A 17,730-nucleotide genomic window follows, 5' to 3' on the forward strand; every position below is an offset into this window, starting at 1 on the left:
CTTTGTGTGACTAGTGGAAACTGGAAATGGAATCTTACTATGGGGATAAATAAAGTTGTCAAAGTACCAATATCACAGATAATGTGTATAAAACACGAAACAGAAAATATTACAGGTTCAAATATTGTTGTTTTTTTTTTTTATATCCTTTTTTATCCTCCTCCTATTTTTGGCAATTTGGTTTTTAAATGAAATTTTCTCTCATGTCAATCAGACTAAACTGAACTTAAGATTTTCATATTTACAAAATGAACAGAAGCAATTAATAGTAATTAATAGAGGTTGTTTCATAAAATGGTGGCCTGAAAGACCTGAACATTTCAACAAACATGTATGTTGGAACATGAGCCATAACAGGCAGCTGCAGGTTTGAGGCTTTGAGCTGACAATAATCTAATGGAGCATTTTACATACAAGCACATACATTTAACCATAATTTCACCACCAGCATTGTCACTGTTGGTGCTTCTCGACAGAAAAATATTGAATTTAAAATATTGCACCGAGGAATAAAGCAGAAAATGTGTGACAGGTGTGATCCCTGTGGTCTTAGCTGAGACTCATCTGAATGTTCTCTGTAATTTCATTGTGTTTGAATCGCCGTCGTTCACAGTCTGATCTTATGTAATGTTCCTTTAATGGGAACTCTCTGCACAGATGCCCTTTCACTTCCCAACCTAGCAGCACCACATTTAAGGTGAATTAGGTTTTTTTTCCCCTCCCTCCTCGCCTCACTGTTTCAGTGATTCAGTGGGGGTGGTGGTGGAGCCATTAGCCTCCCCTCTTCAGTCAGGGCGGATCTGACATCAACACTGCAGTATTATTACTGCAAAGAGGTGCTGATGGAAAACACTTGGCCTACTCTGACGGGCCATTTCCATAAACATTTACGCTGGAGCTGCAGGTAATAGGATGAAACCATCATTTCAGTGTTTGTGGAGGGAAACAGGAGGTGATGCAAATCACAGATGAAATGAACCCCCCACCACCACCCTGAAATCTGAAATCTCCCTCAGACAGAGATAATGCAGCTCGGGAATCTGACAGGAAACACATTTTACATTCATGTGCATTCATGTAAACACACATACTGATGTTGGGGTTTGGAATCATTTCCATACAGACCTTGTTATACATATAAAAAATGGAAACAGCTTTGAAGAAAAGTTCAGTTGGGGACATTTCACGGATAAAAGCTTATGTTTCTTCAAACTGGGGAAATGAAGTCATTTTCTCAGTTTGCATAGGAGATTATTTATTTCAGTGAAATCTGCCTTCTGCTGATTTAGTCCAGAGTGAAGCAGACTGAAGGAGGGAGAGCGCCCTCATCTGGTCATTATCTGTCATTATTGTTCCAGCTGCAGACAGAGAAACATGTCACACCTGTCATTATTGTGATGAAGTCTATCGGTTCGTTATGAAGTCACTTATCAATTAAAATATCTGTGTAGTCCACAAATATATGATGTACATCGATACTCATTCAGTTCTGTCAATAAATCAACACGATGAACAGTTCAGTGTTTGGCTTCAAAAGATTGGAGACAGAAAAATTGAGGCTGACAAATCATTTCTGTTAGTTAACACTCCCACATCACATCGATGAGATGACTGCAGGAGGACCAGTTTTTTATTCAAACAGCATTCATTAACTGTGAAACTCACTTCACTGATGTTTCCTCTGTAACGAGACTCTGAGCTGCCAGAGGCACCACGAGCAGAAACACAACACATCAAAAAGGAATCCGTAAATGTATGAAAGATAGATTTTACCCGACCTCATCTGTTAAAAGAACGAGACGCTTCCTGTCTGACTTTCACGATGCTGCTAAAATTTTCGCTCTTAATCTGGGCCCTCAGACTGGATTTGTGTGTTTTTGCAGTCGCTCAGCTCAGATAAGATCTTCTGACTGATGGGAGTTCAGAAGGAATCTCTTTTTCCGTCATGTTGGTCCAATTCAAACTGCACTGCAGTTAGCTGAACCGTTAGCTCTCCTTCCTCCTTCTTCCCGCCTTTCATTAGCTGATCCCTTTAGCCTGCACATGAAAAGCTCAGCGGGAATTCACATGGTTTAATACAGCAAGTTTGTGTCTCCGAGGTTGTGCTGTGTCCTCGGAGGCTCACAGAATGTCTTCACATCTGAGCCTCTTTGAGCCGGCTTCTGCCCATTGTGCTGGAATAAATTGGAATAAAGACCTGCCGGGTGTGGATTTTTTTTATCCCTACAATGAAACACATACACTTGTGTTTTACTACTCATTTGTGCTGCCTTTTAGCTTATTTTGCCCCAAAACTGTGACACTTATTTGTGGAAAAAGCTTTCAGGAACGACAGGGGACTCTGTGATTGGTGCCATTTGGGTTTTTTGTTTTGTTTTTTTATTTATTTAGCTTGTTTTAGTCATCACTGATGGAAAAAAACTTCATTAATGATCCAGCTGAATCCAGGAACCATGTCAGGAAAATGCTCCATTAAAACTTCTACATTTAACATTTTACTAACAGATTAGTAACTCACTGGGTCAGTTGAGGTGACGAACCCTCCAAATACAGAAACTTTCCTGACACAAAACTTGTGTTCAGTATCGCTCCGTAGTGAGAGAATGGGTTCTTCCTGTTGATTCAAAGGTCTGTCTGTTTGTTTATTCATATTAAAAACGTCCATGATCTCCATTATGGGCGTGCAGGGTTATGTTGACGGAGCATGTTTTTCGCTCTCACAGCCACAAACCCAAACAGTAATAGGATCAGTGGTGAAGCTACTCACGGTGACTAATTGAAAAGGCCGCTCTGCAGCACTGACGTGGCGGCTCTGAAACACTCTTGGCAGAGGTAAAGCGGTTTAATTGAGCTAAATTTGTCTCAATTAAGGCGCTCACTTAAAAGCGAGAGACAGCCCTGGCAGCCGGCCTGGTGAAGGTTCTGTACCTGCACATTAGGGGAGTAGGCATTTTAATAACAACACCCCCCCAGCCTCACTGGAGTGGGACTCAATTATTATTAATGGAAGTTCACCACACATTTTCCAAGGGAGTCCTTATCTGCCGACGATCTGCACACAGCAGGTTCAGTTACACAAACACTGAAATAATCTTATCCATTCTGGTGGAGCCAAACCAGGCTGATCCAGCTGGGGGGGGGGCATCCTGGACCAATAAACACCCAATGGGTGGATCCTCCAAACAAAGATGGCCGTTTGATCAGGAGCTTGTACATCAGAACCTGAAGGATCCTGCTGCTGGTCTGAAGATAAAACTCTATTCTTTGGTATGGTGTCCCCACTGGGACAAACTTCACTTATTTGGATGAATAGCACTCAGTATGTTCATTCTTCAGAAATCTTTATCATAAATAATTAACTGAATTTCTTTGGTGACGATGAGTGCGCTACATTTCTTTCCTTCCCATAATTCATTTCACGGCTCTGCCCTTGGATAAATCTGCAGATTGCTTGATTTCCTTTTATTCTGTTGACATTGATCAAAATAACAGCCTGCAGGATGAAATAATGAAAACTGATTCAGATCTGGTGTGAAATTGAACTACACAAAGAGCAGAACTGTTCAGGCTTTGGAAACAGAACAGAGAGGAAGGACACCTCAGGAGTTCTGATAAAAAGCCTCCAGCTGATGTGAATATCTGCATCAATTCAACTTCTTCCTGTTTATCTAATCTAAAACCTGCGAAACAGAAATATAACAGGAACCATTTTGTCCAATCTGCATTTTATTCCATTTGTGTTAAAATAGATTCCCAGATCAAATTTTGGTTCATTTATTTCTGGATGATTGTACCGACTCTGGAGGGACCTGAGCCTATTTGGATTGGCCACTTTTAAGATAAATATATGGATATATCTTGTGTTTAATGTGTTAGTATGAAGAAATGATTGCCTTCTTTGTCTCCTCAGTGAGGTGTGAGTGCCCCCCCCACTCCACAGGTTCTTCTGGTCCACTTCAGGTGAGAGCTGCAGTCCACACAGTCTTGTCACGGCGGTGGTGTTTCATAAAGTTGCGGCTCTCTGACTTGTTGGCTGTTGCTGCTCTCTGGTGGTGAAAAGCATCAGCAGAAGACTCATCTTTTTTTTTTAATCAGTTCAGACTTGGATCATTCAGCCGTTTATTAGCTCAGAATCAGACTCAGGCAGCGACAGGAAGTTTGACCATTAAAAGAAAAATAGACGGGACAGTTTCCGCCTTAATTCAGCAGCTCTGGAGGTTAATAATTCTTATTCTATGTGAAACCTGTGAGTCTGCTGTGTTGTGCCCCCCCTCCCTGACCACAGTCAAACATCTCTTCTTCATCTGGAGTACCTTTACTTTCTGCAGCAGTTGTAATTGAGAACTTTTCCTCTGCGGTTCTACAGACTCTTTGTTTCATAAAGGATCCGTCTTCTTCCACATCTGAAGGAAAACTTTCTCAATTGGCTGATTTGTTATTGTTGGAAACAGCGAAATGTGTGAATGTGTGTCTGTTTGTGGGTCTTTGACTGTCCTCAGTGGGGCCTTAAAACGTTGCAGGCAGCACAACATTGACAGAAAAACTAACACAACTTGTGATAATGAAGTTATCACAATTTTTGATCTGGCTGTATTATTCGTCCGGCCCTCCGCCTCATGCTGCGACATTCAAACGCAGCTCGCCGTCATTAGCCTGGGAGATCTTTGGCTGCCACATGAAAGCTGGCTGATCAGCGGCAGCAGCGCCGCAGGGGGTCCTGTGCCGGAGGACGTACATAGGCCTACGACCGCCACCATGCCTTCTCTTGATTCCCCTGAGCAGGAGGCCATTTAACAGCCGACTTACAAATGACCTGGGCTGGTCTCGTTAGAAGTGAGGCGGAGAGGGGGCGGCTCAACCACGGCAGAGCCCCCGCTGCCGCTCACACGACTCATTACTCAAACAGATAATACAGCCAGAGGCGCAAAGGACGACGGGGAGAAGTCGCTAATGAGAAAAAGAGCAGATACTACACAGAAGAATTAGATGACTGAGAGAGACGAGTGCTGAATGAGGAGTTTCACCTGAGCTGGATCTGGATTAATGTTTTCACATGGGCAAACAAAACGATCACCCCAGAAATGTTCAGAGCTGCATTCAGGCTTCTCTGATCTTCATCTCTTTGTGTTTCTCTGTAATCAGGGAGTGATGTTTCCTCCTCCTCCAAAGAAAAGTTCCTCTCATGTGTTTGGGTCCTTTCTGTCTTTATCTGATCAGGAGTTCTGCTCAGTAATGATGAAAAATCAGCTCTTTATTCTGTCAACACAATAAACTCACAAACATACAGGACTGATTCAAATCTGAACTAACCCCATTCAGGAGGACCTGGTCTGGTGGTTTGTTGCTGAGCTCAGTGAACTTCAGGAGACTCCAAGAACAAAACATCACGTCTCATTCCTTCAGCACTGACAACATTGAGTTTCTTCCTTTTCTTGTTTAATAATGTTTCTTGGCGACGTCAAACCTGTTTTTATGTTCATATGTGCCTTTTTCTCAGCAACACATCAGTCTGCAGAGTGAACGCAGTTTTTAACTAAATTAAAGTCAACTCTTTGTCAAACAAGACCATCACAGTAAAATGTAACTGGTGCCTCCCAGCAGGGAGCCATCTGCAAACATTAACAAACAACAAGCATCAGCTGTGAGCGTGTCGCTCAGGAAAACACACATTATTCTGTGAAGTGTGCAAAAAAACACTGATCGCTGAAAACTGTTTAATCAAATCTGCCGTTCAAAGAGAAAGAAGAAAAAAAAAGATGAGAATCGAGAACCGTTTAGATCAAAAGCTACATTTCAAATCCAGAACATCTGCTTGGAGCTGCTGCGTTGCCTACTAATTTGTCAGCAGCAAGAATTGAGCCGCTTTTAGTTGGATGTCTAAATCTGCCCCCCAGGGGGCAACGGGGCAGACCACCAACGCATTTGTAGGCCACCATGCTGCGTCAACATGGCAAAACAAAAGCACAAAGCTGCAGCGGCGGGTGCTTTGTAGCTCTTTAATGTGGCGGCCAGCCGTCCTGCTGACGTGTGGCCTCGCCCTCCTGGAAGCCGCCGTCACCCCGCCAACGACCGCCAAACTATCACTCATTTTTTTCCCACCGTGGTTACTCGCCATTTGAGGTCTGTCTTGGTCGCCTTGTTGTGTTTTTCCTGAAGCGAGTCGGAGCTGTCAATCCAAAGTTCTTTGTTGTTCTTATGATGACATTTTAACATTTTAAAGATCATTTTGATTCTTAATAAATGCATCTTCTTAAAAAGTTATTTGTTGGCTGTCGGCCATCTTGGTTTTCTTTTTTGAAACCAGCTGAAACCAGATTTGGAGGAGAAGGTGGATCTGACCTGCTCTGTCCTGATTGGCTGGAACAGTAGCCCCATAGACTTCAACACAGTCTGCCTCCTTTACAGCCAGTGAAGTCTCCCATTGGTGGTCAGTATAGATATGACAGGTACGACAGCTGTAGACCAGAAAGCTTTCAGGTCAATCAAAGAATCAGCGTCAGAACAGGAAATGACATAAAACCCTTTTTCCACTTTAAGACTCCCGTCCTCTTCATCTGAGCAGAAAGAGGCCGATCGGACACAAACATCATTAAAATAAATTAAGTTAAAAATGTAATGTCACAAATAAAGTGGGCTGGAAATAGGTCCAATGAAACTCCATTAAAAGGCTGCACACAACATCAGAGCCCCTTCTTCCTTTCTTCATGGAGGTCATGGTTAATCCATAGGAGGGGGTTCTTGCTTTGTCCTGTCACACTCGGGGGGGGGGGGTCAGAGGCTCTGAAAGGCTGCAGCTCAGTTTAACATCAATTAGCTGAAAGCTGCGACCCCCCCAGAGCTGCTGTGTGTTTGGAAGCATACACACAACTCGCATTTATACTTATGTTAAATTTACTGCGAGGCTGAAATCATCCAAAATGGCGAGGTTGTGATCACTGATCAATAATCAGTCCCCTGAAGGAACGACCCCCCCGGGCCAATTTCAGCCCTTCTTTGAGTTCCCCTGTAGGTCTGCAGAGCTGTGTTGCCCAAACGGCTTCATCGGAAACACCATGACAGCCGTTCACGGTTGCTAGGCAACAGGATGTGGCGCTCTGTGACACAACAGTACCAAGACTCCATCTTGTCATTTATCGGTCAGTTTTTATTGAAGCTATATTTGGAGCAGAGGGTGGATCTGACTTGCTCTGGACTTTCTCCTCATCAGGGCTTACAGCCTGTCAATCACACCGAAGCCCCGCCCACTAAACCCCTCCCCTTTCCCTCTGAATGGAGCATCATTTAAAAATGAACATCATGTTGTGTAGAAGACTGAGACCATAAACTCATCAGGGAGGAGGAGGGACATTTTCCCATAGACTTCAATACAACAGTCACTTTTTACTTCCTCCACTAAAATGCTGTTTGTTGGTCCTGTTGACTGAAATTTAAGTGTGTAAATTTTGCAATAAAATAAAAATTAACTTTTTTTAGAAAACTGATGAAATGAAGTTTCAGCTTCGGTCATTTTTCTGTCTGTGATCGCGGCTGAACCACGAGCTCAGGAAAACCCGTGTTCAGGTCCATCTCTCTGGTGAACTGCAGGTCGACCGCCTCGCCCACGACCACCTCGGCGGTGGTGAACACCTCCATGTCGCCCAGCACGTGACCCCCCACCGTGCGGCCCTCGCTGTCCGACAGGGAGACGTGGAGGTGGGCGTCCGGGTTCAGCGTGCCAACCAGGGAGACGATCTCATGGCGCCCGCTGAGGTGGATCACCTGAGCGGGAAAACCAGGACCAACCAACATGGAGGACAGAGTGAGTGATTTCTACTTTCAGCCCGGAAGAACTGGATTTAGCAGTTGGACTTTGAGCTGAGTTAACGCTGAAAAGGAAAAGTCGGAACAATCGTCTCTCATCTGCATCAAACCCATCTCACCTCATTCGTGCATGTTGCCGTGGCGTTCGCCATCCGGAGCGTTGCCTTGGTGATGCTGCCCACGCAGGTGATGATGAACGGCGCTCGCAGACGCTTCTCCTCCACGAACGCCTGCAGAGATCCCAGCAGCTCCTGACCCGGGTGGAGCCGGACCACGTGGACCTGCAGGCCGGATCCTCCTCCAGATGAACTCTGGGAAAAGAAAAGCAGCTCTGATCTGATTGGTTCTTTTTGCATTTCACCATTTTCACCATTCAGTTTGTTTTTGGTAAAGTCATTCATCCACAAACCTGCATTATATGTTGGAGGGCAGAAGTAGGTCAAAGGTCATGCTGCCTGCTCTCCTGATAAATAAAGTCGGCCTTCATGATGAGTTTGGTAAAATGATCCTTTTTGTTCTCTGTTGTGTTTAACGTCTGAACCGTCTTCAGTCATTTTACTGAAGTCGTGTGTGTAAATGTTTTTTGTATTAATTGTTGTGTGTGTGCAGAAGAGTTCGGTTCTGGTTCTGTGTGTTCATCCAAATTCTCCTTTTTGTTCACCGTGTGTGTGTGTGTGTGTGTGTGTGTGTGTGTGTGTGTGTGTGTGGTCCATTCAGATCTTTAAATGGATCACTGTGCTTAACCAAACACCTCCGTGACCTCTGACCCCTCTGTGTGTGTGTGTGGGCGGGGGGCCATGCCAGCCAGCAATAATGAAGCTCACAGTTTGACAAACAGCCAGAGAGGCGGAGCTAACATCAGCTCACGCCGTGTGATGTCACAGTCGCCTTAATGAGCCTCATTAAAGGTCACATTAAGTGATTTGAACAGTTTTATTTAAAAGAGTACACTGAAAACAAAGAAGTAAAACTAAAACCCACAAGTTTTATGTTCATGTCTGATATTTATGTTTAAAGTTTAAAGTTCATTTTGACTATTAAATGTCCCATTCAGCTGCTAAAAATAAATCTAGTTACAGAAATAATAAAAAAAATAAAATTAAATGGAGGACAAATTGAAAGTTGAATAAAACAGGAAGTTAAAGAGTGAAAAAAATAAAATAAACATGACTTCAGTTTAAAATGAATGTTAAATATTACTACTGTAGACTGATTTACCTTGTAATTTGAATCATCTGGATGTTTTTCTCTGTATAAGATTTAAATAACGAGCTTCATCTTGTTTCTGAGTTGTTGCTTTATTTGTGTTTCTGTAATTTTCTTTTTAATAAACGTCTTACTTGCCTACACTCACAAACACACAGCAGCTGTTTTTGTTCTGAATTTACCGTTTTAGAAGAATTCAAACTTCTTCATTCTTCAGTAAAGTTCATGTATAACAACACAACACAACACAACTCTTTGTGTTTGTTGGAGACAAACGTGAGGACAGAAGAAAGAAGCTCAAAGCTTTTGGAGGCCGCAGATCTGAGCAGCAGCTCCACAGTCTGCTTCACCCAGCTGCAGTCTTCCTCTCAGATTCAGAGCAAAAAAGGCTGTAAAGTGTAAAAACTCACCATCCTGCATGAAGCTCCGGTTCTGACCGAACTTTAATCTCAGCGGCCACGTTGGGATCGTTCTGAGCACGCGCAGTAGAACCAGACTCTGGACTCTAATCCTGATCCTTCACTGCCACCTGGTGGTGAACAGAAAGACCTGCAGCCTGATGGCGACCCAGTCAGCCTTTTTATGTTTTATATTTAAATGGTTTATTACTCTTCATAAAAAGACCAAAATATTCAGAGTTTGGTTAAAAAGAGGAAAACAGATAAACTCAAAAGGAAGAATTCATTTTATTTGTTTCCAAAGATGTCAGTGATGTCGGAGGGTGATTCTTATTTTTCCTCATCAGTCTGATGAATGTCTCACTGAAGTTCTTCCTTTTAACCCCAGATGGTGCTGTGGTCTGAAAAATGAGTCAGGCAGCAGCAAACTGATCCAAACCTTCAGACCTGGACCTGCTGGACCTGCTGGACGTCTAAACCTTCAGACCTGGACCTGCTGGACCTGCTGGACCTGCTGGACCTCTAAACCTTCAGACCTGGACCTGCTGGACCTGCTGGACCTCTAAACCTTCAAACCCAGACCTGTTCTGTAAAATCCATCATGTTCTTCACAATGTGGAGCCTTTCAGAAAAAAATGTTGGACCTTTAAGGAAGTATTTAAATAACAGAACTCAGATGCTGAAGTTGGAATTTGATGTTGTCATTCAAAAATCTCTGATAAATGAACTGTGGATTTTCCAAATGGAGGTTTTAGGAGGCAGAATGTGAATCATCCATCCACACAGATAAATCCCAGACCTGCTGATGTGTTTTCAGTGTAATAATGAGCAGATTAAATCGGTATCGGGGCTCCTGGGAGCCAACGAGGCCACGCTCCGGCGATTATTTGGAGTGCAGGCTCTCGGATGTATTCCCCCTGTGAAGGCCTGATTATGATCAGGTTACAGCGTCCATGACAACAGCAACAGTCCGCTTTTTACCGAAGACAAAACTACATCACACACAAATCTGTTTGTTTTTTAAATCTATGACGAACCTGCATCTTCAGTAAACAGGAAGTGAAATCAAATGAAACATGAGAGCGACGGTTTGTCTTTCACCGGATTCTATAAAATGAATCTTCACTTTCCATAGATGAGCCAACACACACACACACACACACACACACACACACATTTCCCATGAGGCACCTGACACATGCAGCTGCCTGCAGCTCTGACATGTTCATACACGTCATTCCAACATGCTGCCAAGTGGCATCCTGGACAAAACACCTGCACACACACACACTGTAGCAAACTTTGTCCACCAATGCAGAGTTTGTTGTGCCTTCACACATGTGTGTGTGTTGCTGTGTGTTTGTTTGTGTGATCTTAAACAAACAAACTTAATTTAGTTCTGAAACGATGGCGTTTCAAATAGAGGACGAAGTCTGGACACACCACCGAGCCTGTTGAATAAACTCCAAACTCATCAAGGCCTCAGTGTGTGTGTGTGTGTGTGTGTGTGTGTGTGTGATAGTTCAACGTCATCAAATTAGGTTTCTTCTGAAAAACAAGATGGCCGACAGACAGGTGACCCTGAACGGGTCACTCTGCTGAGGCACGATGAGGCGTGTCGGTGAACACGCCTCTCAGCCTGAGACGCTGAGGGGACTGATCTACCTCCACCACTTGATGACATCACAACCACAGGTTATCCACAATGCTGCTCTCTGAAGGGCAGCCCCCCCCCGCCCCCCCATGGAGGTGTGACCGCTGCAGAGATTGGGGTGAGATCACAGTCTAATCAGATCGCTGTATAATTAACGGACTCGTCCCTCCATTAACAGGCAGGACTGAAGGCGCTGCAGCGGGGGATTCTGGGAGTCTGACAGCTTTTAGGAGGGGGGGGGGCTTTGGGGGGTCCGTGGCAGCAGGGGCTGCTGGGAGCTGCTTGTGCCGTGGAACGATGCCTGAGCTGCCTTCTACTGCAGCGGACACAAGCTGCCCCCCCGAACACACACACTGCCAGCCGCACCTTTGTCTGGCGTGTCCACATGCATCTGTTCTGCATGGCAGCGTTGGCACTGACAGCCTGCTATTGTTGCAACCAGCCCCCCCCCACTCCTTCGAAAGAAAGACCCTCAGCTAACCGCCCCCCGCCTTCAGCAGCCACCACAGTTTGGGGTAATTGCTGGTCCTAATTGGTTAACACAAGCACGCACACACACACACACACACACAGATATTTGCCAAAAATAGTGATTACACACTTGAATCGTATTAAAGTGTCTTCAGTTAAAAGCTGCAGACGGATGAGTGACTTCGGCTTTCACACCTACTGAGGACGAAGAAACGCTGATGAAGCACCGACTTCCTGACTGATGCAAAAGGCCGTGGAGGGAAAACGGATTCAATTGAATTATAAATGTGAAGCTTCTTTGACGTGAATGATAACAAAGTTTTAGTGTGTGTGAAAAATCACATAAAGCAGCTTTAAAGTTACTTTAAAAACAAAGAATCAGGCTTCTCTGTTTTTTCATCTCTTAGTGTCTTTATTTTTTTAAAAACTCTCCTCATCTTCAGACTCAGAAAACAGGAAATAACTACAAACAAACTCTGAATGTTTCCTTCTCCTCCACAGAAAAGTTCCTCTCATGTGTTTGGGTCCTTTCTGTCTTTATCTGATCAGTTCTGCTCAGTAATGATGAAAAATCAGCTCCAGATATCTGATTGTCTTTATTCAGACCAAATGAAGGTTTCTTAGTCGGGGAGTAAAAACAGATGTGCTTCATTTTTATTGTGTGAAAACATATTAAAGAAACAATGTTAGGAGATGAAGGATTTTTTTCGGGAGGGGAGGATGTTTTTTAGAGATGTCGGGAAAATGACTGCGTTTTGGGGTAATTTTGGAAAATTGGGACATTTTGGGTGCGTGTGTGTTCCAGTTTTGGAAGCTGTTTCTGTCGAAGCTTTCGTGGTTCGTAGGGAAAACATTTCTGGCCCGTTCAGGAAGTTTTCTGTCTCTCACTCGATACTGAGTCCTTCTTTCGTTGTTCCACGGGTGCAGCAGCTCCTCTGCCCCGACCAGGACAGATCCTCAGGAATCTATTGCTCTCAACATCCCATATATTTGAAATTTCTATCAGCTGCGGATTCTTTGAGGCTGAACTCTGGTCTGATTACAGACCGGGGTTAAGGAGCGGTGACCTTTTTACCGAGAACTCATCCTGCACGCCGTCTGAAATCAATAGGCAGCTCTGGAGGCTTTCACACATCCATCTCCTCTCCCAGATCAATCCCCCTGCAGTCCTCTCCAGCCCTCAGCAGGAGTGCCGGGGGCTTTTAGGGCTCAAATTATGTGGTAGCACTTCTGCTCCTGATGCTGGTTTAGAGGAAGTAATATGCCGACTTCAGGGCTTTCTCATCACGCCAAAAATTGCGGTTGGTATTGATGCCGTTATTAGTGTTCCCCTCAGCAAAGACTTCAGCCATTAAAGCCTGCGGTCGGCGCGGCACAAGATGAAGCCTCAATCTACTGAGATTGGCGATGATAATAGAGCCGCTGCGAGCCTATTAGAGCCCAGTGTGGTTCAACCGCCTCCACTGCAGGTGAGCTGAGGGGGGGTCCACCCAGTCCACCTAGACCACAGAAGTATCAGAGGTCTCAGTCCACAGTCTGGGTTCAGAACCTGAACCTTAAAATCAACCGTCGGGACTTCTGGGACTTTGTGATGTCACAGCAAAGCAGCCACAAGCCCCGCCCACCCGCACCAACCTCACAGGATTTGGTTTCTGCTCCGTTAGAAAACATCTGATGGACCTGTGCTGCCGTCGAAGGTTCAGCTGACTGACGGAGAAGAGAGAAAACAGACATACCTCCACCCTCAGTGCAGTTAAGTGAAGCTTGCATTGTGTTTTTACAGTGAAGACCCCCCCTCCCCATCTCCCCCCCCCCACCCCCCCACCCTCTGCTTTCCCTGCTGCCTGGCTTAAACTAATCCCATTATCAGTGAGGCGGCCTGACGCTGATGTGGCCTGCTAACTGACCACCTGCTCTGAGTCTGGCCACCAAATGCACGCTGCAAAAAATGTCGGCTCAAGACGAGTCAGAGCTGCAAGAAGTCGGATGCAGCGTCGTGCTCACATGTTGTTAAAACCACCCAAAGGTGAGCGTTCATGTGACGAGTTCTCCTGAATCTGTGCGACATTAAATAACAACTTCTCATCGACGCAACGCAGAAAACTACAAACCTTTCATGAATTCAATTTACATTTAAGTCAGTTAAAGCTGGTGAATCTGTGTATCAGAGACAAAACAGAGAAATAAAAACATTTATCAATAACTGCCATCAGAAGCAGGACGAGTTTTTCATCCCCGTGAGGCTCAATGGAAAACAGGAAGCTCCTGGTGAAGTAAATGTATCCTCACTGTGCATCATGTCTAAAACCGTCTGGATCTTATTGCCCTTCCTGGGGGTATTTTTTGCAGTGTGCTCTGGCTCACAGGCCCAGCAGCCTGCCAGCCGATCAGCCTCCACGCCGGCTCTGCTGCCCGTGAGGTCGTGCTCTAGGCCGGACAGCATGTGGCGTGGATCCCCCCGGAAAGTTTCACAACGCAGCACAATAATGCCGAGTCACTCGGAGCGACGCTAATCCAGCTTCCCAAACAGTGTGAGCGGCAGGTAGAGGAAGATTAGTGCAACCTGGAAACGCTTCTTTGTGTTCGCCACGACAAATGAGCAGAAAATCTCTTTTAACGAGAAATTTCATCTCCATTTCAGGACGAGGTTTCAAAATTTTCAGGATGTTTAGATCGTAAAGATGGTTTTTTGGAAGGAGATCTGTTGAATTGACTTTGTTTGTTTCATGATGATCGTTCCCAATAAAACATCCAAATATTACCCCGCTGAAAGCATTTCACATCAGAGAGTTAAAATGTTGAAATGTTTCTTCATCTGGTAGGATGGACGTTGTGTTTCCTCCTTTAGCTCCAGTTTTGGTCTCCACCACCTCTGGAGGGAAACAGCTTAAAGCCTTTTGTTTAAACTTCAGATTTACCGTTAAATTCTAATATTCTTCAGATGTTATTAATCTTATTTCTCCTCTCAGATTCAGACATTTACATCTTTAATGGCAGCACCCTTTTTACATTAATGTGTTTCATCAGAACGTCTTGGTCGGGTTTCTTCAGCAGCGGTGATGTCAGCCGTCCTTAGGGCTCAGCTCTAAACCGACACTGATTAATAATTTATGGATCATCCCATTATGCCACTTTACACAGTTCAAAGGCTGCGCATTTGCATCCCAATTTGTTCACTCTGGTATAAAGACCTTTTTGCATCAGTATTTCTCGTATAAATGGAATTTGGGACGGTCTGTCTTCACATCAGCGGATAAAGAAGATTAAAATGTGGGCATCCTGTGCTCCCTCCCTCCTTCCTCATCTCCTCGTCTCCTCCCCTCCCTCCTCTCTCCTTCCATCTCCAGCTCAGCCTCGGGGCTTTGATGTGTCTTGTGATGCTGAGGAGGGCAGACATGAAATACATCCACAGAAAGTCGACAAAGCATCACGGTTTTTATTTTTCAAATCTAAAGACGACAACGAGGACTGACTTTACTTGAACACGTGTTTGTTGTCGCTGGTCCTTTAAACTGTATCTGTCAGATGTTTTATTATTTCACCTCTGAAACTTGACATTATTTATAATATTTAGGAATCTGATGGAAACAGATCTGAGTGTGTTTTAAAATGATGAGCTTTAAATGACTATTGAAGGATATTTTACTTTGTGGACTTAATAAGCTGATACAGGAAGTACGATGAGCCTGAAGGCTCGATGCTCTGTAATTTAAGCCCCGCCCCCTAACCCCTCCCCTCCTTCCTGCTCTCTTTCAGGACATTTTCCCATAGACTTCAGTGTCTTTGGATGAACTGAGGAATAAATCAAAACTGTAAAAAAAAAAGAAGAAATGAATCATTTTTTATTTTTGACTGTAAACCTTTTTTAAGAAAAATAAATCAACCAGATTTTTTTCCAGAACTAAAATAAAACATCACAAACGAATCAACAGGCGGGAACGTTGAGAGACGTAACATCCTGTTGAAGCTGCAAACATCTGCCTGCTGCTGACAGGGTTTGGTTTCCAGGCTGTTTTTGGTGTGATAACGCTCTGAGCGGTGTACGTTGGGGGGTGGGGGGCAGACAAAAGGCCCGAGTTGAGCCGCCATTGTTGGCTGCAGCCGCCTCACCACTTTTTTTTTTTTTTTTTTTGTGAATCCCTCCACATCGGCAGTATCCGGGCAGATATGTACAGTCTCCCTCACGTCTCATTTCAATTGGCCTCCATCTGTTTTGTGTCTCCATGAAAAGGTCTATTATGATCCTCTGCTCTTTGTACAAATGGACCGCTAAACGGAGAGGGACCCCCCCGAAACATTAGACCTGGATTCCAAGGAGCTCGTCCTGCCACCACTTTAATTATCCAACGCCAGCAGAGGATCTTAATTTTAAGGAGTTTTAAAATGCTCCATCTTTAGATTCCCCTCAGAAAAGAAGTGGGTGGGGGGCGGTGGTTCTTTATTAACCCTACAGTGACTAGCTAATGTGAGTGAAGTGGAACCACCTGGCGGGGGGAACCGTATCGTCAGCTGCCGCTGAAGGCCGGCGGACGGAGGACCAGGTGCTGCGCTGCAGCCTCTTAATTGGTGCCATGTAATAGTTTGCTTCAGTGCACCGTGCGGCTGCAGGCGAAGATTAAAAAAAGCTGTTGCTGCTAGCGAGCACACAGAAGTCCATTTTCTTTCACCCCCCCAATAATCCCCCTACTGCACCACAAACGCACACAGCCGGACAGACACACACTCCTTCAGTGTCGGAGGAAGGCTGGTGCATCCTGGTCGGGGCTGCTCAGGAGGAGAACGTGCACGAGGCCCAAACCGTTCTGTCAGTGTTCTTCTGCTCCTCATTTCAAAGGCAAAGACCTTTTTTATTGAGGGAATGACGAAAAGGAACTTTTTGAAATACGGACACAGTCTATAAAGTTTCCAGAAGGATGCAGAATTCACTGAAATCTAATATTTACTTTACAGACAACACATCATGACGTTTTAGTGACGGCTTCTTGCCCATATAACTCATATTTAAGCTTTATTTTGCGTTTATTTAAAACCTCTAAGTGGTTTTGACTGTGGAACTGGTCCTGGGGGACTCAGCCCTGATGTTACTGATGGTAGATTGTGCGCTCAGTTGTCGTAGTCAGACTGTAACATCATCTTCCTCAGTGTGACTGTGGCCACAGATGGAGCTCAGACACTGAGGCTGCGTTCAGGGACCCTCAGCCTCCCCGCCGCTCCGGCTGCCAGGTAACCGTCCACAGGGCCTGACCGCCTGATCCCCTTCGGGGCCCCGGGGCCGGGAGGAGCTGGCAGGCAGCAGGAGCCCGGCTGGGACCGAGACAGCAGCAGGATTATTGTACTTAGAGACGACACAACAACACAATGAACAACACACTGAACACAAACACTTAAGCTGAGGAACGAGGCGACGGACGCTCTGCTTCATTTCATCAGGTGTCCAAACCAAAAGAGCAAAAGCTTTCATTTTCAATTTTCTTCTTTCTGAAAGTTTTCTTGTTTTTGTCCGATTAAATCTGAAGATACTCAGCTACAAATGATGTGAAAGCTGGAAGCAGAACACGATTTAATCGTTAGTCTGATAAATGCTTTAAACTACAAGTTCATTTTCCAAAAAGATCTCAGTCCTCATGGAACCGGACCAGGAAACAATATTCTAGCACATTAGCTCAACAGAGTAGAGCTGAGGCTGATGGGAAATGTTCTGCAGGTCAACCAAAGTAATAAATTTAATTAAAAATACGAACAGGGAAAGCTCATAATTTTTTGGAGGTGAGCTTTTCATTAAATGAATAAATAAATGAAATGAAGTCTAATTTAAAATCTTATTCATCATTATTTACTGACCATAGACCATATAGTTCTGCCTTCATCACCTCATTTTTTGATAGATTGGATTCTGTTTTGGATCCAGAAGAGTTTCTTTAAAAGTCCTGAAACTCAGAACTTCAGCAGGAATAAACCTGTGAGAGTCGAAGCGTTTGTTTGCGGAGCTTTGTTTTCTGACTGCTCTCCAACACAACTCTGTCACACATGACGGCATTTAATCAGGAAGAGCGGGAAACACCCAGGAGAGGAGGGAAAATAAGGAAACAACAACGAAGCAGAACGACGGGAATTGAAATTGAACTGGTGGTTTTGTGTTGAACCCTGCGAGTCTTCCGTGGTGTTTGCAGACGGATGAACGGGATTCAGGCGGCTTTAACA

At 44.6% G+C, this 17,730-nt stretch overlaps 1 protein-coding gene across 1 annotated transcript; it reads right to left on the reverse strand.

Moving 5' to 3' along the window:
* Positions 1 to 7,268: 7,268 nt before the first annotated feature.
* On the reverse strand, positions 7,269 to 9,503 carry LOC115038137 (bifunctional protein GlmU-like). Its single transcript, XM_029496986.1, has 3 exons — positions 9,417 to 9,503; positions 7,920 to 8,111; positions 7,269 to 7,758 (listed from the first exon to the last, which is right to left on the reverse strand). Exons 1-3 carry the CDS (start codon positions 9,417 to 9,419, stop codon positions 7,504 to 7,506), a joined length of 450 nt encoding a protein of 149 aa, XP_029352846.1. The 5' UTR covers positions 9,420 to 9,503; the 3' UTR covers positions 7,269 to 7,503.
* Between the last annotated feature and the right edge of the window lie 8,227 nt (positions 9,504 to 17,730).

Source organism: Echeneis naucrates, chromosome 24, assembly GCF_900963305.1.
Source record: "Echeneis naucrates chromosome 24, fEcheNa1.1, whole genome shotgun sequence".
In the NCBI taxonomy this organism is placed as follows: domain Eukaryota; kingdom Metazoa; phylum Chordata; class Actinopteri; order Carangiformes; family Echeneidae; genus Echeneis; species Echeneis naucrates.

Bases quoted from the DNA above. Each gene is read 5' to 3' on its own strand.
- LOC115038137 (XM_029496986.1), bottom strand. The intron at 7,759-7,919 runs GTGAGATGGGTT...TTTCCCGCTCAG, and splicing joins CGGCAACATGCACGAATGAG to GTGATCCACCTCAGCGGGCG.